Source organism: Marmota flaviventris, chromosome 2, assembly GCF_047511675.1.
Source record: "Marmota flaviventris isolate mMarFla1 chromosome 2, mMarFla1.hap1, whole genome shotgun sequence".
Classification (NCBI taxonomy): domain Eukaryota; kingdom Metazoa; phylum Chordata; class Mammalia; order Rodentia; family Sciuridae; genus Marmota; species Marmota flaviventris.
This window is the reverse complement of record NC_092499.1, coordinates 36,268,801-36,294,314: the sequence shown is the minus strand read 5'-3', so window position 1 is coordinate 36,294,314 and position 25,514 is coordinate 36,268,801. Positions and strand designations below refer to the sequence as shown.

General features: G+C 40.6%; 1 protein-coding gene and 1 pseudogene across 4 annotated transcripts in view; one reads left to right on the top strand and one right to left on the bottom strand.

The window, feature by feature from the left end:
- The window catches only part of Slc7a7 (solute carrier family 7 member 7), a 58,415-nt gene that overhangs the window by 28,309 nt on the left and 4,592 nt on the right, over positions 1–25,514 (top strand). For all 4 annotated transcript variants that reach the window (XM_027920142.3, XM_027920143.2, XM_027920141.3 and 1 more), the window contains exons 3-4: positions 21,928–22,053; positions 22,946–23,090. In XM_027920142.3, coding sequence (XP_027775943.1) covers positions 21,928–22,053; positions 22,946–23,090 — 271 coding nt within the window. The remainder of the gene's footprint in view (positions 1–21,927; positions 22,054–22,945; positions 23,091–25,514) is intronic.
- On the bottom strand, positions 23,306–24,263 carry LOC114078952 (large ribosomal subunit protein eL34-like; annotated as a pseudogene).

Below are 25,514 nucleotides of genomic sequence, written 5' to 3'. Positions count from 1 at the left end.
TGAATTTGTGATTCTCCTGAATTAGCCTCCTGAGTAACTGGGATTATATGCATGTGCCACCATGCCTGGTTAAAGTGGGTTTCTTGTAGGCAGCTTGCATGAGTATTCCTGTGGGCTAGAGTTTTAAAATGGTCATTTCAATCCACCTCATATGTTAAATATTATTATTATTTTTGTAGTGCTTAGCAAAATATTATTTAGATCTGAATATTTAGCAAAGCCATATTGGAAGTGTTGAGAGGATGATCCTCTATAGCCCCATCGCTCAGGTGCCCCTGTTCTTGAAAGATGTATTTCCAGCCTTGGAGACCCTAGGACCTTGGAGATGCCTTTGATCTCCTTTCTATGAAGAAGCTCAAACATTCTGTCAGTTTAAAGAACAGCAGCAGCATAAGTGGGGTGTGCAAGAATTTGTCAATAGTTGTAGTTGCTCACTGGATCAACTCTTTCCTATCAAACCCACATTTTCTTCTCTTTCAATTTTTTCATTACCCCATTTACTCACTTTCCTCACCAGTCCCCCTGTTTTTACTTTTGTTCAGAGAACTGTCTCTCTTTTATGGGTCTTCCTGTGTTTTGTGTGTTCATGTTTATAGCTCAAACTCATCTCTGTGTATGGATGTTTGTCACACATGGCAATGATTGGGGTGGTGGTGGAAGGCACTACTTTGTGTAGCAAGAGGGTTTCCCCCTGAGGTCTTAAATGTGATCTGTAGTTTTTCTCTAATCACTTGTGGATAATCTTGTGCACTGGTGAAACTAATATCAGGCTCTGTTGGTTTAGGGGCTCCTCAAATGTGGATATATAGTTACATATCTTGTGTAGAGAAGGATCATTCCATCTAAGTAATATTTTAAAGATGGTTGCATCACCTTTGGCACCAGAGTTCTGTTTTCTTAATTTGACTTTTTTTTTTTTTTTTTTTGGTACCAGGGATTGAACTCAAGGGCACTTGACCACCAAGCCACGTCCTCAGCCCTATTTTTTATTTTATTTAGAGACAGGGTTTCGCTGAGTTGCTTAGCACCTCGTAGTTGTGAGGCTGGCTTTGAATTTGCGATTCTCCTGTCTCAGCCTCCCAAGCCACTGGGATTACCGGTGTGCGCCGCTAATTTGAAATTTCTTTTTGTGAGTAAAGATCATTGTCATACATGTCAATTCTTGTATGACTATGAGGGCTTCCCAGGCCATTGGGGTAGGGAAGAATGTTTACTTCCTCAGTGATCTCTGACTGCTGGCCTGATTATAGCTCTTCAGGCTTTATTCTTTTCTGGTTTTTATCTGTGTCATCTCTATCATCTGTTGTTCCTTGATTCTGGTATTGTTCCTACCTTCACCATTCATCCCCTTTTAATCAGCTTCTTCTAATTTGAGAAGAAATGTATCCAAACCTTTGAATACCCACATATACATACAAACACAGTGTACACCCTTGCAAGAACTCATGCAGAGTAGCCACTGTCATGAGCCTGCCAAGCTCCCTAATGAATAAAAAGCATGGGGTTTTGTGGGTGGACTTGTGGTATATATTTAAGACAATTCTGGTAGAGTGAAGAATGTACCAGACTTGTGTTTGAGCCTGGGCTCAATAGTTGTGTGATCTTGGTGCAAGGCACTATGACTATTTACTTCCAGGTTGCTGTGAGAATGAAATAAAATTCTTGAGGTTGGGTACAGTGACACATGCCTACAGTCTCAGCTACTCTGGAGCCTGAGGCAGGAGGATATTTTGAACCCGCAAATTTGAGACCAGCCTGGGCAATATAGTGAGACACTATCATCAAAAAAAAAAAAAAAAAAAAAAAAAAAAAAAAAAAAAAATCAAATAAAGAAGAATAATGTATGGTCTTTTCCATTTAAGAACTCATAGTCCAAGAGGGAAACAAAACCACAAATCATGACTCAAGTGTGAAGTACTAATTATTACTATGTTTAAAATTATTTTCTTTCTTGACTACTTGTAAGCATTTTCCTCTTCTTGCTGCTTGGCTTTCTCCTCAGTGGTCATGGTTAGATAATGAGATATACTGCATATCTGGACTTTGTTCTATCTTTAATAAGTTCAGAGAGACATGGAGATATGGAAGAAGGTTCAGAAGGGCGACCAAGATTGTTAGAATTTAGTGACATATGCATGTTTATGGGTTTATTCCTTTAACCACTGCTTCATAAGTTCCTAGCACAGTACATTCTTCACTCTACTAGGATTGTCTTAAATATATACCACAAGTCCACACTGAGACCTATGAGGACATTCTGGTTAGCCAGACACTGAGACCTACGAGGACATTCTGGTTAGCCTAAGTGGAGACCTAGGCTAAATCTTCAGATTTAGCAAGAGAAGTTCTTTAATATAAAACTTCCTTTCATTTCCTCCCTCAGAAAGCTTATCTTTAGGGCATACTATATAGCAGTTATTTTACTTTGTGCCAGGCAATAAAGAAGAATAATGTATGGTCTTTTCCATTTAAGAACTCATAGTCTAAGAGGGAGACAAATATATTAACAAATAATTGTCATAGAATATAATAAGTGTACTGTTGGAGGCACCATAAGAGTGAGTGGGGCCAGGTGTGGCAAATGCCTGTAATCCCAGCAACTGGGGAAGCTGAGGAGGGAAAATGGAGAGTTCAAAGCCAGCTTCAGCAATTTAGCGAGGCCCTAAAGCAGCTCAGTGAGACCCTGTCTCTAATAAAATATTAAAAAGGGCTGGAGATGTGGCTCAGTGGTTAAGCGCCCCTGATTTCAATCTCCAGCACAAACTATAAATAAACAAACAAGCCATAAATAAATAAATAAATAAATAAATTAAAAAGCAAGTGGGACAACTTTATTTTTGTGGGGAGGAGAGCTTCAGAAGACTTTACATAGAATGTGATGTCTGAAGTGAATTTTGAAAAGATAAAAAGCTGTCTCCTAGAACATTTCTCAGAGGGAACTGCATGTGCAAAGAAGTAGAGGTGTAAAAGGCACAGAATGTTCAGAGAATTCTAGGTAGTGGTATGGTTGGAATGTGGGGTGGGAGAGGAGTGAAGAGGTGACCCAAGGTGAAGAGGGTTTTACATGGTGCCTGAACAGGTTGGGCTTGATCTTGAAGGCAGGGAAGCTGTTGACTTTACAGTGGTGGGGGCATAGAAGGTTGGAGGTGCTGAAATGATCAGAATTGATTAGAAGGAAAACTGTGAAGGAGGAAAACTCTGAAGGGTGGTAAAGACTTGCACTGCAGAGTGGCCTTAAGGGCCTTAAGGAACAGAGATGAGAGAATGGATAAAGAAATAGTTACAGGGTGGAATTTGTAAGACGTGTGTGTGTGTGTGTGTGTGTGTGTGTATGTGTATGTGTGTTATATGAGAGCCTCTCAGAGGTGAAGAGAAGGGTTTGAACTGATGTAGTTGGGGGTTGATGAGGCTACCATCTGAAACAGGGGAGGTGGGCTGAGTGAGGAGGCTGAGGGGGCATCTGGGACTTGAGCTGGGCGTCTATGTGACCCTTCCATTAGCAGTGTCTTCCTTTGTCATCATGACATAGTCAGGTCATTTAGTCTGTAGCTTAGTCACACTTAACCTAAAAAAAGAAGTTTGAATGCTAATATCAGTTTATTTGTACCCAATAGTGAAATTTCTAATGGTGTGTAATTGTATAAATGGTATGTAATTTCTAATGACCAGAATGCATGTGTTCACCATCAAGGCATCCTCTTCCTGGAGCCATAGTCACTGGAAAAGCAATCTTGTAATTGGGAGGTTAGTTGCACGAAGTGAAATTGGAACAAAGGAAGAAAGTTTTGACTAGAGTCTACCACATTTTACTGAATGTGGTAGACTCTATAAAACCTGAAGCCAAAAGATCATTTGCAGTGTGGCGGAGGACCCAGGCAAACAAAGTGTTAAGCTCAGTACATAAGATGGGTGCCAGGAGAGGTGGAGAGTGGCTTATTCAGGGTGTGCAATGTCTGCATCAGCAGAAAAATGAAAGGAATCAAGCTGGGGGGAAGGTCTTTTCTTTGTTGTGCTGAGGATTGAACCCAGGGCCTTGCGCATGCGAGACAAGCACTCTACCAACTGAAGTTGTCCGTCTATACTGGCCTTTTTGCTTTTCCTGAAATTTGTTTGGCATGTTATAGCCTCAGGGGTTGGTACTTATTTCTTTTGCCAAGAAAATCACTCTTGGTTTTTCATCCCATCTATCTTTTCTTTTCCCTCCCTCCCTCCCTTCCTTCCTTCCTTCCTTCTTTCCTTCCTCCTCTTCTTCCTTTTTTATTTTTGCAGTGCTGGGAATTGAACCAGGGGCCTTGCACATGCTAGGCAAGTGCTCTGCCACTGAACTTTATCCCCAGCTTCCTGTTTTGTTTTTCTTTATAGCATTCCTTACCACCTGGCATTGTTTACTTGTTTATAGTATGTCTTTGCTTATAGCATGTAAACATCATGAGAGTAAAAACTTTGTTTTGGCCAGCCTGGTGGTGTACCCCTGTAATCCCAACAAATTCAGAGGCTCAGGCAGGAGGATTTCAAGTTTGAAGCCAGTCTTAGCAACTTAATGAGACCTTGTCTCAAAAAATAAAAATAGTTGGGGATGTAGCTCAGTGTTTAAGTACCCTGGGTTCAATCCCCAATAAAACCCTCATCCCCCCACCTTAAAAAAAGAATTTTTTTTTTTCACTGCTGATTTATTGGCACCTGTATTAGTGCCCAGTTTCTGCTAGGTGTATAGTAAATAGCTATTGAATGAAGAAAGAAGCAGGACATTGTGGGCATGGGGAAAGGTAATATATGGGTACAATGTGAGAAAAAATATAGGGCATGGAGTATTCATGGGGGATTATGGGATATAAGGGGGCAAAGGGAGGCAAGGGGCTAGAGCATGAGTCATACTTCCCTTGGAGGATTTAGATTTGTCTTAAAGCATATGAGAACCAATGAGAACTTTAAGCAGGAAAGCAGTATAGCTAGATTGGAACATAATGGCTGGATTTGAGGCAGACACACCATCAGGAAGCTCTTGTAGCAATCCAGGCAGCAAATGATAAATGTCTCAACTAGAGCCATGGCAGTTGGAGTAGACAGGGAAGGAGAGATCTAAGAGCAATTTGTAATTAGTACAACCAATGAGACATATTAGAATGTCAGTTATAAGGGAGAGGAAGTTGTTCAGGAAAACGTCCACTAGTCTGTTTTTTTCTTTTTTGGTGCTGAGGATCCAACCCAGGCCTCATGCATGCTAACCATGCACTCAACTGTTGAGCTACATCTGAAGCCCCATGGTCTCTTAAGTTCTGAGCTGGTTAGAGCTGTACCTCTATTATGATCCACCATATCCCCATCAAAGAAAATAGAGAGGAGCTTGTTAATTTTTTTTTTCTTTTGGTTACTGGGGGATTAAGCCCTGAGGCACTTTACCACTGAGCTATGTCCCCAGGCCATTTATTTTTATTTTGAGACAGGGTCTCACTAAATTGCTGAAGCTGACCTTGAATTTGTGATTCTCCTGCCTCAGCCTCTGGAGTTGCTAGGATTATAGTCCTTTGCTACCACACCCAGGATAAATATTCTTCAAATAAACCTGGCATGGATGTATGCACCTGTAGTCCCAAACTACTTGGGAGGTTGAGACGGGAGGATCACTTGAGCTCATGAATTTAGACTAGCCTCAGCAACATAGTGAATGAACCCTGTTTCAAGAATAAGAAGGAGAAGGAGAAGGAGAAGAAGATAAAAGAAAGAGAAGGGTTTTGAGGTTTCTGTTTGGGCAACTGGTAGATAATGGTATAATTAATTTACAGGGAAGGAGAAGATGGTCTCATGTCCAATTTGAAATTTGTTGGATAGTAGCCCATTTTTAAGCTTAGAAAATACATAGGGTTGGAAATAGAGTATTCAACAAATGTTCATGTGCACTAGTCATTGTCTTTATGGAGGTGTGTGTGTGTGTGTGTGTGTGTGTGTGTGTGAGAGAGAGAGAGAGAGAGAGAGAGAGAGAGAAGTGGCGGCAAATGGGAGATAGCATGATGTGTACCAGGAGTCAGGATGGGTACCTCAGGACAAGATTACAGTGAGTTGTGGTGAGCATTGTGATTTGCAAGGCTCAGGGAGCTTCCGAAGAACCCTTCCTAGCCCAGAGATTGAGAAACTCCCTTTAGAAGCTTAAACTGACACCTGAATGGGGAAGAATTGATGAGGTATAGAATAGGAAGAGAAATGTTTCAGGTCCCAAGCACAGAATATACAAATGCCTGAAAGAAGGGCATCTTTGAGACAACGAAGGGTTTCAAGATGGGCTGCGGGATTGAGTGTAAGGAAATGCTGAGAGTTGGCATGCAGAGGTAAATGGGGGTTGAGGGATAGGTTACTCATGACTCTATAATCTGTTTATTTATTAATGCTGTGTAACAATTTGCCTAAAATTCAGTGCTGAAAACAGTAATCATTTTATTCTCTCATGGTTTCCTTGGCTCAGAAATTTGTGAAGGGCTTAGTGGGGGGTTCTAGCTCTCACGTGATTGTAGTCAAAAGGAGGGCTCTGAGAAAGTTGGGAACTTTTTTTTTTTTTTTTCCAAATTGTACCAGAGCCTTTCCATGTGGTCTTTATACCTGGACTTATTTGGCTTCCTCACAGCCTGGCAGCCTCAGGGCAATCAGACTGCTTACTTAGCAGCTAAAATCTTCAAGAATGAGGATTTAGGGGCTGGAGATATAGCTCAGTGATGAAGCACTTGCCAAGTATGTGCAAGGTCTTGAGTTCAATCCTCAGTATTAAAAAAAAAAATCTGTATTTCAGCAACAAAAGTAGAAAGTTGTGTTGTCTTCTATAACTTAGCCTCTGAAGTCACATGGTGTCAATCCTGCCATACTCTATAGGTAGAAACATTCACAGAAGATTACTCTTAAGAAAACTGTTGGACTGACACTCACCCGCGTAAGACCAGTCTGGGAGCTCCAAGAGGATACATTATCCTTATAATTACATGTAATAGTGGGCTTTGTTGTTATGTATTTATACATGCACATCACACTTTTGGTGGTGCTGGGGATCAAACCCAGGGTCTCATGCGTGTTAATCAAGCACTATCACTGAACTACATCCTCAGCCCTCAGACTCTACATCTTAATAGATAGAGTGTTAAATTCATGGAGTTAAAAAGATGGAGTGTTAAATTGTAAGAAAAGCATGTGGAATGTGAGACATTGTTGAAACGTCTTTGGAAAATGCAAGTCTATCATACAAATCACATTAAGGAATTTGGTGGAAAAAAAATCTTAAGATTTTTCATTGCCTTAGGGGAATGACATTTGTGATTTAGAGTTTATGATTTTCTTTTTTTTTAAGTTTGTGATTTTTAGAATGATCCCCCCACCCCCCACCAGTATGTATGTAGGACTGAAAGCAGAGAGACCAGTTAGGAAGCTGGTCTTGGTGAGAGATGATGGTGGCTTGGACTAGAATCATGTTTTGGGGATAAGGGGACTGGTTAAGATTTATACATTAATTAGATATCAGCAGATATCATTGATGATGGTAAGATCCCCATATTTCTAGCTTGGGTAAATGGGTGGATGCTGATGCCAATTACTTATATGGGGAATACTTGAGAAGCAGTAGGTTTGAGAGAAATTGATGGGATTAGTTCTTAATATGTTGAGTTTGATGTCTATAAGTGGTTGGGTATTTAGTAGGTGGCTGGATGTTTCTGGAATCATTATAGTTGGCTGGTAATATATTTTTGGGAATTATTGTCATATATTAATTGAAACTGTAGAAGCAGATGAGATGACCTTGGGACAGGTTGTAGAAAGGGAGGACAAAGGGCAGAGGATAACATTCTAAGGAATATCAACATTTGAAGGATAGGCATTCTACTGAATGATGGAGAAAGAACATCTATAGAGAGGAAGAGAATTGAAAGATAGTGAGTGGAAGAGAGTGATTTGAGAAGGAATGAATGCGCAACAGTATTCAAACTGCCCAGAGGTAAAGCTAGATTGAATATAATTGATTAAGGAGGTCAGTGGTATTTCATATGGGCTTTCCCCTAAGGCAATAAATTTCTAGATGTTAAGGGTAGAATCAGATTTCAGAAATATCATTTGTTTATCTAGCAAAATATATTCAGTGTCTACTGTGTGCCCAGTTCTGGGAGCACAAGAATGATGGTTACTCAGCTCTGCCCTTACCTAGCTCATTGTGTATGGGAGAGACAGACACATAAACCATTCTAATGCAGTGTGATTAGTGGGTGGAGGAGGGAGCATAGAGAATAGGTGGTGATAGGTGTTCAGAACTCCCATCTCTATTCAAATATTCTTTCCTCAGAGCCAAGGTGTTCTGGCTCACTGTTAGCCTGGGTGGACATGCCCAGGGGAGATGAGTTTACACTCAAAAGTAGCCTTTTGGGAAGAACTGTTAAGTAAGATAAGGAATGGAATGTCATTTGGAATTAATAGATTCCAACAAAGAGAACAACAGAAACTTTGATGGGGTGGAAGAAAGGGGGAAAGGACATCAGACTGCATTGTAGAGATAAAGGAAGGGAAAAGAATATAGATATGCTTTTTAGAAGACTGACTCTGGGAGTTGGTGGGTGTATCTCAGTGGCAGAGTGTTTGCTTAGCATGTGGGAGGCCCCTGTCTCAATCTCAGGCACCACAAACAAACAAGGGGAGGGTTGCTGTTAGTTGGCAGGACCAAGGTTGAGGGAAGATTTTATAGTAAAGACTTAAGCCTGCCTTATGTTGGTTGGGGAGTATGTTTCTGAAGTTGTATGAAATAAGACCTTCTGCATGGTTGGCATGATTGGGTGCCCTAAGTCAGCATTTCTCTTCCTTGAATAGAGTAGGGGGTACCATCATCCCTCTGGGAGGGAGCAGTGCTTAGTTGAGAACATGGATTCAGGCAGGACTAGGTTTAATCCTAGATCAACTGTATTAGCTCCAGTTTCCTTTTCATTACCTCCTAGAAGTATCATCTATATTTGTACCATATTTTCCTGTTCAAACAGTGACAATTTCAAGAGAGCAAACGCTTCTTACTGTCCTTTGGCAGGTGTAGTCTCCCTTTACAACTGCTGAACCATAGCCCTAGATAATCTAGTATTGCTTGTTAATAGACCTTGAAATCATTTACCGATTATTGCTTAGATAAGTTTTTTGTACAAGTGGATGACTTCACTCATTGCTGATTTGCATTGTCAGGATAATCACATGCTGCCCTCTCTTCCAGGACTACAGTTTCCCCTCCCCCTCTCTAGCACTGTAGCCTGTGTGTACTCAGTCCAGGTAACAGTGGTCCTAGTGCCCACCTGTACTCTCTTCATTCCCTCGACTATATGGGTTACCTCTCAGTTACTTTCACAGTGCACGCTTCTTGTAATAGTCCCTATTCATTTTTTCATGAAAGCTAGAGTCTAGGTATTAACTTGGAGCTTGCATAGGGTTTGAAACACAGTGGGTACTTAATACATGTTTGTTTAATGAATGAAGGAATGAGTGAGTGAATTACATTCTGAAGGAAACTCATGTCCTGTCTAGTTTAGGGTATCAGGAATGGTTGCTTTTCCCAACCAGGGAGATATGCAGAGGGGCCCTCTTAAAGCTGGTTATTCTGGCTACGCAGAGCTCTGTGGATTGCTCCAGTTCTTTGCAGGTAGAAGTGTCTCCATTACCATAATTGGAGATAGTCCTGCTCCTAGTCCCATATTCTTGCATACAATTAGGGTGGTATGTGGTGTGGTGAAATCGATATAGACTTTGGAACTGGCCACTGACTGAATGGCCTCGGGTTTTTTTGATTTTAAGATGAAGATAATGAAAGCTATTATTTGTCAGAGTATGTTAGAGAATGTATATAAATATGTAAGTGACCTATCACATAATTGTCTGTTAAAAATTGTATCTTCCACTTCAAATTATATTCACAATCATATGTATCTCATTAATTTCTAAAAACTTCACTTTCTACATTCTGTCTTTGGATGAATTTAAAAGTAATTTTAATTTTAAAAACCTCAGTGATCAGAAAGTAAAGCTGAGACTTTCTTCATGTTTTTCAAGAGATGTGGAACTTTTTTCTTGGCAGAGTCAGGGGGTAGTCCAGAACTCCCATCTCTATTCAAATGTTCTTTCCTCAGAGCCAAGGTGTTCTGGCTCACTGTTAGCCTGGGTGGACATTTCTGTTCTTGCTTTGCCATTCTTGCCCATATTGCACCCTACTTATTTTGGTCAAGTTGTTTTGTCTTTTGTTAACATGGCATTTTACATCTGTGCCTTCAGTCTGCCTTCATACCAGGGTTCCTAAAAAGAGTTCTGTTTTCTTTTTTCCTTCCTTTCTTATTCTTTCTTTCTTTTTTTTTTTTTGGATACCCAGGATTGAACCCAAGTGCACTTAACCACTGAGCTACATCCCCATCCCTTTTAATTTTTTATTTTGAGACACGGTTTTATTAAGTTATTTAGGGCCTCGCTAAGTTGCTGAGGTTAGACTTGAACTTGTGATCCTCCTGCCTTAGCCTCCTGGATTGCTGGGATTACAAGTATTTGCCACCACTCCCGGCCAGAGTACTGTTTTTTGGGGAGCAGGCAAAGATTCTTTGTGTTCCTTGTACTTGACTCTAGTGAATTGCATGTACTAGAAGGTTCTTCAATAAATGTTAGATGCATACAGAGGTTATGATTACAGATTCAACATGGCTGAGAAGGGCAGTTCATGCTTTTGGCTTTTATGATGATGGTGAAGGGCTAAGTGTTGCTGTGGAAATTAGGCAGATGGGAGGACAGATGCCTCATCCTCAGTCTGCTGAGCTGCTTGTGTACTGTAAAGGACTTCGGATCCCCTTGTGTGTGTGTCTGACTGAGAGCTTTGGCCACGTGTCCTTGTGTAGCTTTTCCTGACCAGAAAGACTGACCTCATGTACCTGTGGCTACTGAGCTGAAACAACCAAATGTGGGACCTCCAACTGATTTTCTGTCCTTTGAACTTTCTACTTGGATGCTATTTATCTCAGAGGAGTTTTCCCAAGAGACATCTTAGGTTGAAGGCAAAATCATGTCCTATGTTCACTTTAACAAATAGACTGGCATTAGAGCCTTGAATCCTTTCTAGTGGGGTTAGTGTGAACCTAGGAACAAACTCTTCACAGCAGTGAAGGAAGTAGAGATGTGTGCTTGTTTGGTCCTCAAGGCTCTTGGGGGCTCACCCTGGGTCTTATCCTTCTTCTCTTTTCTACCTCAGAAGAAGCTGAGGGGATAATCTAGAGGAGTTTGGGGAAGAAGGTAGGGACAATGGGTCCTCACCCTGACTGTACATTGCACTTATATTGTTATTAATCTCTATGGAGATTAAAAACAAAAACACAACACTCATCACCCACTTCCTGAATAAATGCATCTGAACCACTTGGAGAAGAATGGGAATTGGCTTGGAGAATGAAAACTGAGGAAGAAGGAAAAATTACTGCTGAGGAGAATTGATGGGGGTTCTTGTGTCCAGGAGGTGGGAGGAGCAGTACTTGTCATTGTGCTTCAGAATCATCTGGGGAGCCTTTACAACATGCTCATGACTGGGCTCCACCCCAGAGTTTTCAACTTCATTGTGTGGGATGGCACCCTAGCACTGGACGGGCTTGTCCCAGTGTGTAGCCAAGATGCAGGATCTCTGAGTTCAGTGATTAGACTTGTTCTGATTAAAATTGCTGTGTATGTGATTATTTCGTTAGGTGGTCATCTCAGGTAACCTGCCCAAGCAGGCAGATCATCAGACTGCCCTGGAAAACCCTGTCTCAGATCTCCTTAATCAGAACTTCTGGAAGGACACTGCAGGTTAACAAATTCCTCAGGTGATTCTGATGACCACTCAGATTCAGTTTAAATCCTTAGACCCTGAATCTATCTGAGCAAACAGTGTGGATCTGATTCACAGGGACTAGCTGGCCTTGAGAAGGGCACAGAGAGGGTTGTAATATAAGAGCCACTTAGTACATGGTCTGCTTGCTCCTTCAGAGAGGTCAGAGCCACTGCAACTAAAGTGCTGACTGATTTACAGGAAGGACACTGGGAGGGGTCTGATCCAGTGACCCATAGGGCTTGTGCTTGGTATGCCTTCTTGCCAAAGGCTCTCACCCATGATGTCTGAGTAAGCAAAAAGGTTCTGTTACCTGAAAAGGAAAAAAGTTTGAAGGCCATCTATTCTGAAAGAAAGAACTGCACCTCTGGGGCTGGAAGGAGGAGGGGAGAAATTTGGGGTATAGAGAGTATCACAAATTAGCATTAGAAAAAAACAATGGGGATACAGCAGAGAAAATAAGGAAGAAGAAACCTGAAATCTCTGGGTTTGGGCAACAGATATGAATGTCTTCTAGAGAGCTTAAATTTGAACGTTTTGAGGAAATAGCAGTGGAAAAAGTATTCTGGAGGCCTCAGGGCCTTCACAGCCCGAGTGTACCAGATAAGGGGCTTGGCTGTTGTTCCTGAGCAGTGAGCCTCTGACTATATACAGACCCAGCCAAATATAAAGATGTGCTGTTTTTCTGAGCAACATGTAATAAACACGCTTGCTATTCTTCTGTCAGTTACTGTAGGACGGAATGATTTCACTAACCAGAAGACTGAGATCTGTCACTGATGACATTGAAGTTCATGATAGTAAACTGAATTTCACATGGAACGTTCATTGTTCTCTGTCAGTTGCAGGCTATGTATATGAAAGAATAAAGAATGGGGCTGGGGATGTGGCTCAAGCGGTAGTGTGCCCGCCTGGCATGCGTGCGGCCTGGGTTCGATCCTCAGCACCACATACAAACCAAGATGTTGTGTCCATCGAAAACTAAAAAATAAATAAATATTAAAAATTCTCTCCTTTAAAAAAAAAAAAAAAAGAAAAGAAAGAATAAAGAATGAAGATCAGAATATCTGACTGTAAATCCTAAGATACCAGAAAGATGACTTGGGGGCAGGTTTCATAGTGATTAGAGGGATGTGTTTAATAAGACTTAAAACTGAAATTTTAGAGGCAAAGAGAAAAATGCAAAGATAAAAGAAAAATCTTGTGTATTTTGGGGGCTGTCAGGTATTACATAGCAAGAATAATAAAGGTGAAGGAGTCAATCGGTAATGTGTTTGGAGACAACAGGATAGAAGATCAGGAATGAAGTTTTTAGACTCAGGTACAACATTACAAATAAGACTAATAAATATATTAGACTTTTTAATGCATGGGGAAAACAATTTCATAGCTATTAGTGATATTTGATTAGAATATAATAGTGGAAGAGGATACTTTGTTTAAAAGTGATAGGTTTGTTAGAAAAATTGGGATGTAGTATATCAAAGAGAGATGGACTTATATGAGAATCTGTTATAATGAGGGATGCTTTCTTTCTCTGCCAATGTCACCCAGGTTCTTGTGCATGTTGGGTAAGAGTTCTGCCACTAAGTGCTACATCTATAGCTCTTAAAAAAAAAAAAAAATCCTATAATATAGTGGCTGGGGAGGCTGAGGCAGGAAAATTGCAAGTTCAAACCCAGAGTCAGCAACTTAGTGAGGCCTTAAGCAATTTAGAGCCTGTCTCTTAAAAAAAAAAAAAAAAAAAATTGTTTTTTTCAAAGCTGATCTTATTAAATTGCCCAGGCTGGCCTCAAACTTGTGATCTTCCTGCCTTAACCTCTCAAGTAGCTGGAATTACAGGCATGTGTCACCACACCTGACTCAATATCTTGATGTATTGAAATTTCCCTCTCTCTGTAATCCCAGCTACTGAGGAGACTGAGGTAGGAGGATCCCAAGTTTGAGGTCAGTTTGGGCAACTTAGGGAGATCCTGTCTCAAAAAAAAATGTTGAAATTTAGCTCAGTGGTAGAGCACTTGTCTAGTATGCATGAGGCCCTGTGTTTGGTCCTCAGTACAAAATAAACAGACAAAAAAATACCTAAGATCTTTCTTTTTTCTTTATTTTCTGACAACTATAATGAACACTACCACCTAATACTGCTTCCAGGTCCCTGCCTAAAGGGAGGGTTTCTCTTTATGCCTGAATAGAAGTCTTTTCTTTGTCACTAAAGAGATGTAGCCTTTATCTTATAAGGGGCATAAAGATGCTAGCCTCTGTTAATTCTATATGCTCACCACTGGGAGAATAATTATTAACATAGTGCTGTTGGAGGCCTCTTATGTTCCATTTAGGACATTTTCCTGAAGGTCTCTCATTGTAATAGTACATGAAAAATAAATCCATATCCTGAGGGATGAAGCTTAGTGAAGAGAAACTAGAAGTGATATAATTGTGGGCATAAGTTGCATACCATCAAATCAGAAGATATAAATATTTTGTTTTCCTGATTATAACATTGGTACAAAAGGGAAAATAGTCATGATTGAAGGTCAATTCTTTGAGTATCTTTTGCTAGAGTTGCTTTCATTTTGTTAGAAGTGGTACCTTTATATATTAAAAAAAAAAAAAAAGGATTTATTATGGAAAACTAAAAGCACATACAGAATAGAGTGAATCATGAGATGAACTTCTAAGGTTCAAATGCCAATAATTGTCATCATTGTTTTATATATACTTGCATTGATCCCTTACTCACCCCATTGGATTACTTAAAACAAATCTAAGGTATTATTACCATTTAGCCTTTAAAGGCTTCAGTGTGAATTTTTAAAGGATAAGGACTTATTATTTGGTGCTGAGGATTGAACCTAGGGCCTCATGCATAAGGACTTATTATTATTTTTAATATAATCAGGTAAAATGTGGAATACTTGTGAGGAAGTGACTATGTTTACTGAGTTTGTGTCTTCTAAAAAAAAGAAATTATTGATTTCCTCAGAGATGCACTCTAAATTTTAGGCAAAGAGATTACAAAAAAAGCTCAGAGAAAAGAACTATAATCTCATAGCCAAAGACACAAGCAACAAAGCAAAACGGAAGATTTTAAAAAATGAAATTCTGAACAAATAGTTGAAAATAATCTTATTTAAGAAGAAAAGGAGACATCCAGGGGGCTGGGGCTGTGGCTCAGTGGTAGAGTGCTTGCCTCACACATATGAGGCACTGGGTTGGTCCTCAGCACCACATAAAAATAAATAAAGATATTGTGTCCACATATAATAAAAAAAATATATATATAAAAAGAAAAGGAGATATCCAAAGAAACCAGTGTGATTGAAGAAGCTGCTTTTTGATGAACTTAGATTTTTAGAAAGAAGATATATGAAAGATGATAAGAGATGTAACCAAGGCTAAATGCAGGTGTGTCCCAGAACTGCAAGGAGAGTGTCTAGAGGTTGATGCCCAGCAGGAACTAAGTTCTAAAGAAGTGACTGAGGACAATAACAGGCTCTGAGAGGCATGCTCAGATGAGACCAGTAAGGCAGGGATGTACATTCTGGGGACAGTTGGTTTCTGAAATAATAGATAGAGAAAGGAAAAGGCCATAGGTCCCACTTTCCCTTTACACTTCTCTGTCAAGCCTGAAGACTGTCAATCTAGAAAGATTTCAGTAAAGTGGTTAGGCCAATAAAAAGAGCAAGACAAAGAGAGTTGAGAAATAGTAATAAAGCATGTCATGACTTAATATTTTTAATTACCTAGTTGCAGACAAGTGGACAGAATTTTTAGGTAGATAAGATCACAGAATCACTACTAGGTATCTTCAGGATTCTGGAGAGCAGGAAGGGTGTATAAAGAAAGCAGCTGAGTGAATTTCCTCTTGCTGCTGCAACAAGTTACCTATTATTATTATTATTATTATTATTATTTGTATTCTTTTTAGAATATATTTTGGTATACATACATGGAGTATAACATCATTCTTGTGGTTGTACATGATGTGTAGTTATGATTGTGTATTCATATATAAACATAGGAAAGTTATGTCCCATTCATTCTACTGTTACCTCTAATTTAATGGCTTAAAACAACACATATTTTTTATACTACAGTTATGGAGCTCAGAAGTCTGAAATAGATCTTACTGGTTTAAAGACAAAGTGTCGATAGTGCTGTATTCTATTCTGGAGGCTCTAGGATAGAATCAGTTTTCTTGCTGTTTCTAGCTTTTAAAGGTTCTTGGCCCCCTTTCATCTTCAAAATCAGCAATAACTGGTAGAATCTTTCTCATATTGCATCACTCAGTTTTTAACCCTTCTGCCTCCGTTTTCCATCTTTCCATTGGGCCTGCCCTATTTTAAGGTCATGTGACTAGCAACCTTAATTCTGTTTGCAACTCTAATTCTCCCTTGCCATGTAATATAATATAGTTCACTATTTCCAGGGTTTTGGATGTGAACCTCTTGGTGTATATGTGTGGGGATTATTCTGGCTATCACAGTGATAACCTAGCCTTTTCAAAGGTAGTCTCTGAACACTTTGGACTGATAATTCAAGATTGATTCTTACCCAAATTCTAGGCTTGTTGGTTAAATATAGTTAGCAAAGTGTGAGAAATGGAAAGAAAAGATCATTAGTAATCTGTATGAATTCACTAAGAACAAGCATGCCAACCTAACCTCTTTTGGGGGTTTAATTTTATTTTTTTCTGTATAAGTATAATATATACAAGGTCTAGTGCACATATCACAAATATTTGACTTACTGAATCTTCATAAAGTGAGCATATATCTGTAACCAGCATCCCCATAAAAAAATTGGCCCCTAACCCCTCTTATAGTTCTTCCAGTCTCTGCCTTCACAACCCTGATTTCTAGTAGAATGGATTTGCCAGTGTTTATATAAATGAGCATAAACAGTGTGTACTCTTTTGTGTCATGCTTGTTCATTTAATATTCTTGAGATTCATCTGTATTTTTATCTGTAGTTGTAGACAATTTATTTTCACTGCTGTTTTATATTGTACCACTATACCATTTAATCTATTCTAATATTGATGGGCATTTTTTTCATTCCATTTTTTTTTTTTTTTTTGGTACCAGGGATTAAACTCAGTGGCACTCAACCACTGAGCCACATCCCCAGTCCTACTGAGTTGCTTAGTGCCTCGCTTTTGCTGAGACTGGCTTTGAACTCACAATTCTCCTGCCTCAGCCTCCTGAGCTGCTAGGATTACAGGCATGCACCACCACACCTGGCTTTGTTTCCATTTTTGGCTATTACAAGGGTGTTGCTATGATGTGCATAATATTATATTAATTGCATTGAATCATTTGGTAGCATCATGAGATTGTTAGAGCAGAGACATGTATATACACATTTCAGAGAGCTTCTTGGAAAACTCATGATATTCTTTATGACAAGACATAAAAAGGTAGACTAGATAAAATTCTTGGTTCAAGGATGTGGAATAATGACAACACAGAGGAAGTTCTGTAGTGATAGACTTTAGGGCTCTGGTGATCCCAACCAATATTTTTACAATAATTTCTGTGAATACTCAGAAGATATGATAATTGAACTTACAGATTTCACAGAATTGAAGGGATCTGAAGCTGGGTGCAATGGTGTGCTCCTATAATCCAGCTACTCAGGAGGCTGAGGCAGGAGGATTGTGAATTGAGGCTTGCCTGGGCTACTTAGAGAGACCCTGTCTCAAAATAAAGTTTAAAAAAGAGATAAAGGGCTAGGAGTGCAGTTCAATGGTAGAGCACTTCTGGGTTCTATGCCCAGTACCTTCCCCACCTGAAAAACCGAGGACTGGGGATGTGGCTCAGTGGGGAGTTCTTGACTAGCATGCACAAGGCCTGGGGTTCATTCCCCAATATTGCACAAAAAGTGGGGGGCAGTTTGAACTAATAATAATATAAAGGGGGAAAAACCTATTTGCAATTGGTGAGGATGATGCATAAAGACTCACAGAGGAGTTACTTAGTACTAAGTTACTAAGGATAAATATAAAGTTCTATATCTGGGATTTAAAAAATTGCTTTTGGGGCTGGAGTTGTGGCTCAGTGGTAGAGCGCTTGCCTAGCATGTGTGAGACACTGGGTTCGATTCTCAGCACCACATATAAGTAAATAAAAGTCCATCAACAACTAATAAAGTATTTTAAAAAATGTTTTTACAATTTCAGAAAGGAAGTCGGAAAATAACTCATTAATGTGAGGTGGGGAAAAACAAGTAGTTAATGAATTCCGACGTGACACTGCAGTATGCAACAATGTCTGGAGTTCTCTGTATGGGGTCTTGAGTTTCCAGGAAGACCCTGACAGTGAAGTAAATGCAGAGGAGAGTCCTGGGATGGTTAGTGGTCTTGAAGCCATATTTGCCCCACAAGGTGTTGAAGATACTGGGTTTTTAGCCTAAAGAAGGGCAAGGTGCACAGGATATTAATCTTCAATGCTAAGAAGGGCCATCGTGTATAAGAGGGTTTAGCTTGATCCTGTGTAGCCCCAGAGAATTTGGCTTAGTGGGATGAAGAGCTATAGATTTCCTTAAAAATGGAATGAATATCTAATAAAGTATTGACATTTTATAGTTCCTGGGAATTTAAGGCAGAAAATGGGATAAAATAGCAGCCTAAGTTGTGCGTTTCATTGATATGTATTTAAAGTTAATGGTGCTGGGAGTATTGTGGGTTTAATGTCTTTTTCCAGGGACTATTTAGTTTGAGTATCTAAACTAAATCTAGGCATGGATCTAGGGTGGGTCTTCAAGCATTGTTCCTTTCTAGATCAACCTGTCTGATGATTTCTGGATTTAAGTCTAGAGCTCACACTGGGCCGTAGTGGAAGAACTAGATTCTGTGTAGGCTGGGTTTGATGATCCATTTAGAAGCACCTCTAGATGTTATAGGAGTGACATCTTTGCGTCTTTTTATTTCCCCTGGGGTTAAAGCAGGAATGGAGCTGTACCTGGGTTAAGGGTTTAAGGTCATTTTAGGCCATTCTTCTGTGGACTTGGCCAAGTGTTGGGTAAGGACTGAATTATGCCTAGAGGTAAAAGAGTAGGGCATCTGCATTCTAGAGGTTAGAGTGCAATTGCCTCTGCATTAATCTAAACCCATGGTCCCCTCCCGTCTCTGATAGAAGCAGGAGGTTGGGTTCCACTTTAAGACCAGTATACTTAGCTGGGCTCTGGGGCCTCTGGTCAGCTGTATCCTGAGGCAGGGGACAAAGAGCCTAGTCAGCACTACTGTCTGCCATATGCATTTCCTGCTCCCAGGGCCAGGAGGAAGCAGGGCTCTGGGGAGGTGAGGATAGCTCTCTTCAGGCAGTTCCCTCTGTTCCCTGGCTTCTTTTTTATTTGTTTCTGTGGTGCTGGGGATCCAACCCAGGGCCTTGAGCATGCTAGGCATTGAGCCTATATCCTCAGCACCCATGGGTTTATTTCCATAGAACTCTTTCCCCCAGTCAAATGGATCCCTTGTGCTCAATGCATAGAGCAGATCAGGACAAGATGGTGGGTGCCTGGCTGAGAAATAAAACTCAGGAGTGGGGGAGGGGCACTACTGGAGTTAAGAGGATAAATGGATAAGTATAGAAATAAAGAAGCAGTAGAGGCTGGGGTTGTGGCTCAGTGGTAAAGTGCTTGCCTAGCATGTTTGAGGCCCTGGGTTCAATCCTCAGCACCACATAAGAATAAATAAATAAAATAAAAATGTTGTGTTCAACTACAATTAAAAAAAAAAAAAAAAGAAGAAGAAGCAATAGGGACCAAAATATAAGCAATTCATATATTTTCATTGCAGAAGTTTTTGTAGTAAAGGCTGGTGAATTTTTGGATGTCCCTACTTTTTCCTGCTTGTATCCCTGGACAGAGCTGAGAAGGGAACCTTTGTGGTACACAGCTGCAGACTCAGACTGTGGTCTGTAAACTAGTCTCTTACATTTATTCCAGTTGGGAGTTATGACCCTGGGTTACTCTGCAGGCTAACCAGGAATTTGTGTTAGAGTATCCTATTCCCCTGAGCTTATGGTAGCATTACTTGTGCTTGGTGTTTCTAATGGGAACCTTGTTTGTGTTGTGTTTATAAACAGAGCCTGAAGGAAAGGGGTAGAGAGATTACAGGATGAGAAAAAGAGCACAAGGGCTGCTGAATGGATGGCAGTGGAAGTCTGGAGGGTAGTAAGGGGTGGATGACTGACTGAGGAGGATCAACAGATTAGGCAGTTTTGTGCAGGGCAAGATACAGGCACTTTGGTCATTTTTGTGGGATGCCTGTGGAGACTGTTCATTTGTGTCTTTAATTATTAACTCAGCACTGGGGTGGCCTGGAGTGATGGGTGCATTTTTGTCCAGCCCTGTGATAAGATTTGGTTCTTTATTATCTTGTTTATTAGGCAGAAAGGCAAGTGTTTGAATTATATAGGAATGCCCCTCTCAAGAAGAGTAGAAAACAGGGCAGTAAGTAAAATGAAGATGAAAGAGAGGGTGAGAGAAAGATGGATAGCTTTTCTGAGAGGTCAGTCTTTCCTGCTTCTCAGAATGAAGGAGCTTCTGGGCCAGAATGTATGAGGCCAGGATATAACAGAACAGAACTGGGGACACTGAGGACCATGAACTGCCAGGAGAACTCAGACAGGAAGTGGTTTCTGACTGTGGTGGCCTGAAGTAGATGAGTTCCATCACTGGGCCTCCCTCTCTGCACTGGCAGGGCAAGGCTGGCCTTACCCCTGGAGCCTTTGGGAGAGGGCTTTAAGATTAAATACTCCTATGGTGTTCCAGTCGCTGAGCTGTGAAGGGATTCATGGTGTCACCAAGGGGAAGGTATGTCTGCTTTCCTAAGAGGCTGGCAAGGGATCTAAGGGACATTGTGATAAGCCTTAGAGTTGTTCTAACTTTCTTCCCCACTACATCCTGAGGTTAGTGGCCAACTTCATAGCATATGTGGGCTTCCCTTCTTAACTTTTTTTTTTTTGGGGGGGGGGGTGGGGAGTGGGGAGGTTAATAGATTTCTCTAAGATTATTGTTATTATTATTATTGGTGCTGTGGATTGAACCCACAGCCTTGTGCATGCTAAGCACACGTGCTGCCACTGAGACACAACCGCTGTATCTTCTCTGAGATTCTGATAAAAGCTATGGGCTCTTTTCCTATAAAAATGTATATACTCATACAAACATGACACTTTGCAAAATAATTTTAGGTCTTTGGAGACCAGTTCAGAAACTTGGCTCTTTAAGAATAATGCATAAACTTTACCCAAGCTTATCTGGGTAAAGTAATTACCTCTACCTCAGGATAGACGGATTATGAGGAATGTTATAGCTCTTACTTTTGCATTGTCCATTAGGAAAAATGCTCTATCCCCATTCTATAGGAATCGCTCTTTGCTGCAAGAATATTTTCAGGCACAAAAACAAGCAGCTGATCTGGCAGGCAGTGGGCAGGAAGTCTGGCCTCCCTCCCAATCCTTGGCCACACATTCTGACCTGCTGGCCCAGACAATGAAGTCATAACAGGACTGGGCAAGGTTAACAGTAATACTAATGAGACAAAGTGCTGGGTCCTAAAGCCTATGTGTGTGTGTGTGGCAGGGTGGGTAGGAGGGAGAGACAGTGACTTCTCAGAGCCAACAGCCAGAACACACTAATCCTGTATAGCTACCAGTTGTCTCCCACTGCATCCAGTTTGGGTGTACTTTTTTTTTTTTTTTTAACTTTATTTTATTTGTTGTTATTTTTATGTGGTGCTGGGGATCGAACCCAGTGCCTCACTCATGCTAGGCAAGTTGAGCCACAACCCCGGCCCCTGGGTATACTTTTGTATGAAGCAAATCTGAGATTACTTTGTTTCTGTCTCCTGTATAAGGTGCTGGGGTAGGGATCATGGTGGTGCTGTGTACACAGGTGCTCAGCAGATGTCTTTGAATGATAATAGTAAGGACATTCTGGGACCGAAGTTTCTTATGCAAAGCAAGTAAAAGCCTAAACACATATACTTTCTTTGTGAAACGGGCCTTCTTAGTAACTATTACTAGAAAAATTGCTTAGGAGTCTGGGTGTGAAGGGTTAGTCACCAATCAGTATTATTTTTCTTTCAGGTCTCTTAACCTTCGTTAACTGTGCCTATGTCAAGTGGGGCACCCTGGTACAAGATATTTTCACCTATGCTAAAGTATCAGCACTGATTGCGGTCATCATTGCAGGCATTGTTAAACTTGGCCAGGGTAAGAAATAATAGCAGTTAATATTTGTTAAGTATTTTCTATGAGACATACTCTTCTTAATATACACTTTGTATATTATCTCACTTAAATCTCCAATAACCTTGTTTGGTAGGCACTGTTATTATTCCCTTTTTATAGATTAAGAAATATGCTATAAGAATTTGCCCAAGTTCGTAGTGGTAAGTAGGAGAGCTAAAATATGTACCCAGGCAGCGAACTCCAAAGCCTGTTCTTTAAGTTCTATGCATGCTAGTTCTAGCACATATGGAACCACCATAGGACCTACTGACATGTTTATTTTATAGGCATATGCCACCACGCCTAGATGAGGCTGATCTTGGCAAAAGGACTGACAGCCATACTCTGGGAGTTGGCTTTTGTGGTTTTTGAACCTAGTGCTGTTGATTTGATGATTCTGCCCTTGAAAGTGGGCAAGGTCAACAATGAACTTCTTATATCCACTTCTCTAGTTTCCAGGTAGAAACCCACCCTACAACTAGTCTGTTAACTTGGGCAGATGGAGCCCTGTCCTTCTATCTCATGTCAGCTGTGTCTGGTGTCAGAAAGGGGATAAGAATCAGGCAGACTATAGAGCAGAGAGAAACAGGACACCATTCCTGTTCTCTACCCCTTCTTCTACATTCTGGTTTCTTATCCTAGAAAGCCGAGCTCTTCTGTCAAGATCCCCATCCATGTCATTCTCTGCATTCCATCATCTTTATAGATGTCTGTCTTCTGTTCCTTGTCCTTCACTGATGCCGTTGCTGCCAAAGATGTTCTGAGTCACTTACCTGCTCTTACTGCCATATTTTTCCACTACTTTATTGGATCATCTTGACATTAGGGGAGTGGGCCACTAATACTTCTGTTTTCCATTGTTCTTGGATTCTAGGAGCCACGACTAACTTGGAGAATTCCTTTGAGGGTTCATCATTTGTAATGGGTGACATTGCCCTGGCACTGTACTCAGCTCTGTTCTCCTACTCAGGCTGGGATACCCTCAACTATGTCACTGAAGAGCTCAAGAATCCTGAGAGGTAGGTACCTCACCACCAACTTTCCACAACAGTGATACCCATTATTCATTGAGCTCTTACTATGCAAGACTGTATGCCATAACTGCCTCTGAGTGAATTCCATCAACCCTAATTTAATAGATGGGAGGTCAGAGGCCCCAGAATATAACTTGTCCATGATCCCACTAACAGAGCTAAGATATGAACTCAAGTATGCTTTTAAATTCTTTTTTTTATTATTCAAAGAAGCTTCGTTTTTTAAATTTAGCTTTCTGACTCTGTGCTTGTGCCTTCAACACTTTCATGATTTTCTGTTCCTTAATAAGGAAAGCACACTTGATCCTGTCACAGACACATTTAGCACATATGGAACCACCATAGGCCCTGGTGACATGATTTTTTTCTCTGTCCTTTTTTTTTTTTTTGTGGGGGGAGCACTGGGGATTGTACTCAGAGGCACTCAACCACTTGGTCACATCCCTAGCCCTGTTTTCTATTTTATTTAGAGACAGGGTCTCACTGAGTTGCTTAGTGCCTGGCCATTGCTTGGGGCTGTCTTTGGATTCACAATCCTCCTGTCTCAGCCTCCCAAGCTGCTGGGATTACAGGTATATGCCACCATGCTCGGTTTGACACGTTATTTTTTTTGTTTTGTTTTAGACATCTCATAAGAACTTTAGGTCTTGCTGGGTGCGGTGGCACGACACCTGTTATCCTAGAGGCTCAGGAGACTGATGCAGAAGGATTGCTAGTTCAAAGCTAGCCTCAGGAATTTAGCAAGGCCCGAAGCAACTCAGTGAGATCCTATCTCTAAATAAAATACAAAAAATGGGCTGCAGATGTAGCTCAGTGGTTAAGCGCCCCTGAGTTCAATCCCTGGTACCAAAAAGAAAAAAAAAAAAAAAAAAGAACTTTAGGTCTCACAGCACAAACCCCTTGAAGTATGCCTGGGAACATAGCACATGCAGATTTTGGTGCTTTCCCAACCATCTCTGTGTAAATTATTCTATTGCCAGGGGTTCAGGATAGCCTAGTTTTATAAGAAGCTGTATTGTAGGAAAGCCTACGATAGAATGTCAAACTCTGGACCATTTTGAGTGCCTCCAAATGCTGTCCCCGGAAGAACTCTAAATTCTTTTTTAAAGGGCTTTTTTACATTTTTCATTTATTCCTCTATTAATTAAAGCAGATCATACTATGTGCTTGTATATGCTTTTATTTTATTATTAATTTTTAGTGCCAGCGATTGAACTCAAGGGCACTTAACCACTGAGCCAGCACTGCCCCCTGCCTTTTTAAAAAATTGAGACAGGGTCTCCCTAAGTTGCTTAGGACCTCACTAAGTTGCTGAGTCTGAGTTTGAACCTGCGATTCTCTTGCCTCACCTACCCAAACCACTGGGATTACTTATGTACATTTTTTGGGGTGTGGGGGTGGGGACGGGGATTAAACTCAGGGGCAGTTAACCACTGGGCCACATTCCCAGCCCTATTTTGTATTTTATTTAGAGACAGGGTTTCACTGAGTTGCTTAGTGCCTCACTTTTGCTGAGGCTGTCTTTGAACTTGCAATCCCCCTGCCTCAGTCTACCGATATGATGGGATTATAGATATGCACCACCACACCTGGCTTGTGTACGCTTTTAAAATAGATTTTTCTTACCAGGTATGGAGTGGTGCATGCCTATAGTCTTAGCTACTCAAGAGACTGAGGCTGAAGGTTTGCTTGAGCCTAGGAGTTTGTGACCAGCCTGGGAAGCATAGCAAGACCATCTCAAAAAGGATAAATTTTTTCCCTTGATAAGTCTTTTATCCATTTTTATCCCTACATAGATAACTTTAGGCCATAGATGTCCAGAAATCTTCCTTTGCTTCCTTTCTGGGTCATTCCTTGTTTCCCTAATTCATGCTAACAGTGAGGTATTGTTTCAGTCTTTTAACTATATCACTTGCCAACATTACTCTAAATAGCTTTGTAGTTGAGCAAAGTGGAAAGAGCACTGGACAGGGAGTCAGTGGGTCTGGAGTTTGTCTTATCACTGATTGGTTAGATGACCCTGAGAGAGTCATCTAACCAATGACTGTGCCTTTTCTTTGAATGCTTCTTTATCTGTAATTAAGAGGGTTAAATTATAGGATCTATGGGATCTTATAGGATCTTTCTTGGCTCTAAAACATTATGATTCTGAGAAGTAAGATTTGACAGGGAGTGGATTTCTGTAAATTTTCAAAAGAATAAAAGTTCTCATACCAATAAACTCCTTTTGGCTTTGAGAAACAGAGCCATCTTGGTATACATCTGGAGTTGCAACTTTGGGAATAGAGTTATTAGAAGCAGGATTGAGGCCTAGTTGGTGCTTCCACCTACTGGACAGAAGTTGAGTGACTTTAAGAGTTTTTGCCCTTGTCTCTTTTTGGTAGTCTAGCTGTCAAGGATGTTTATAAA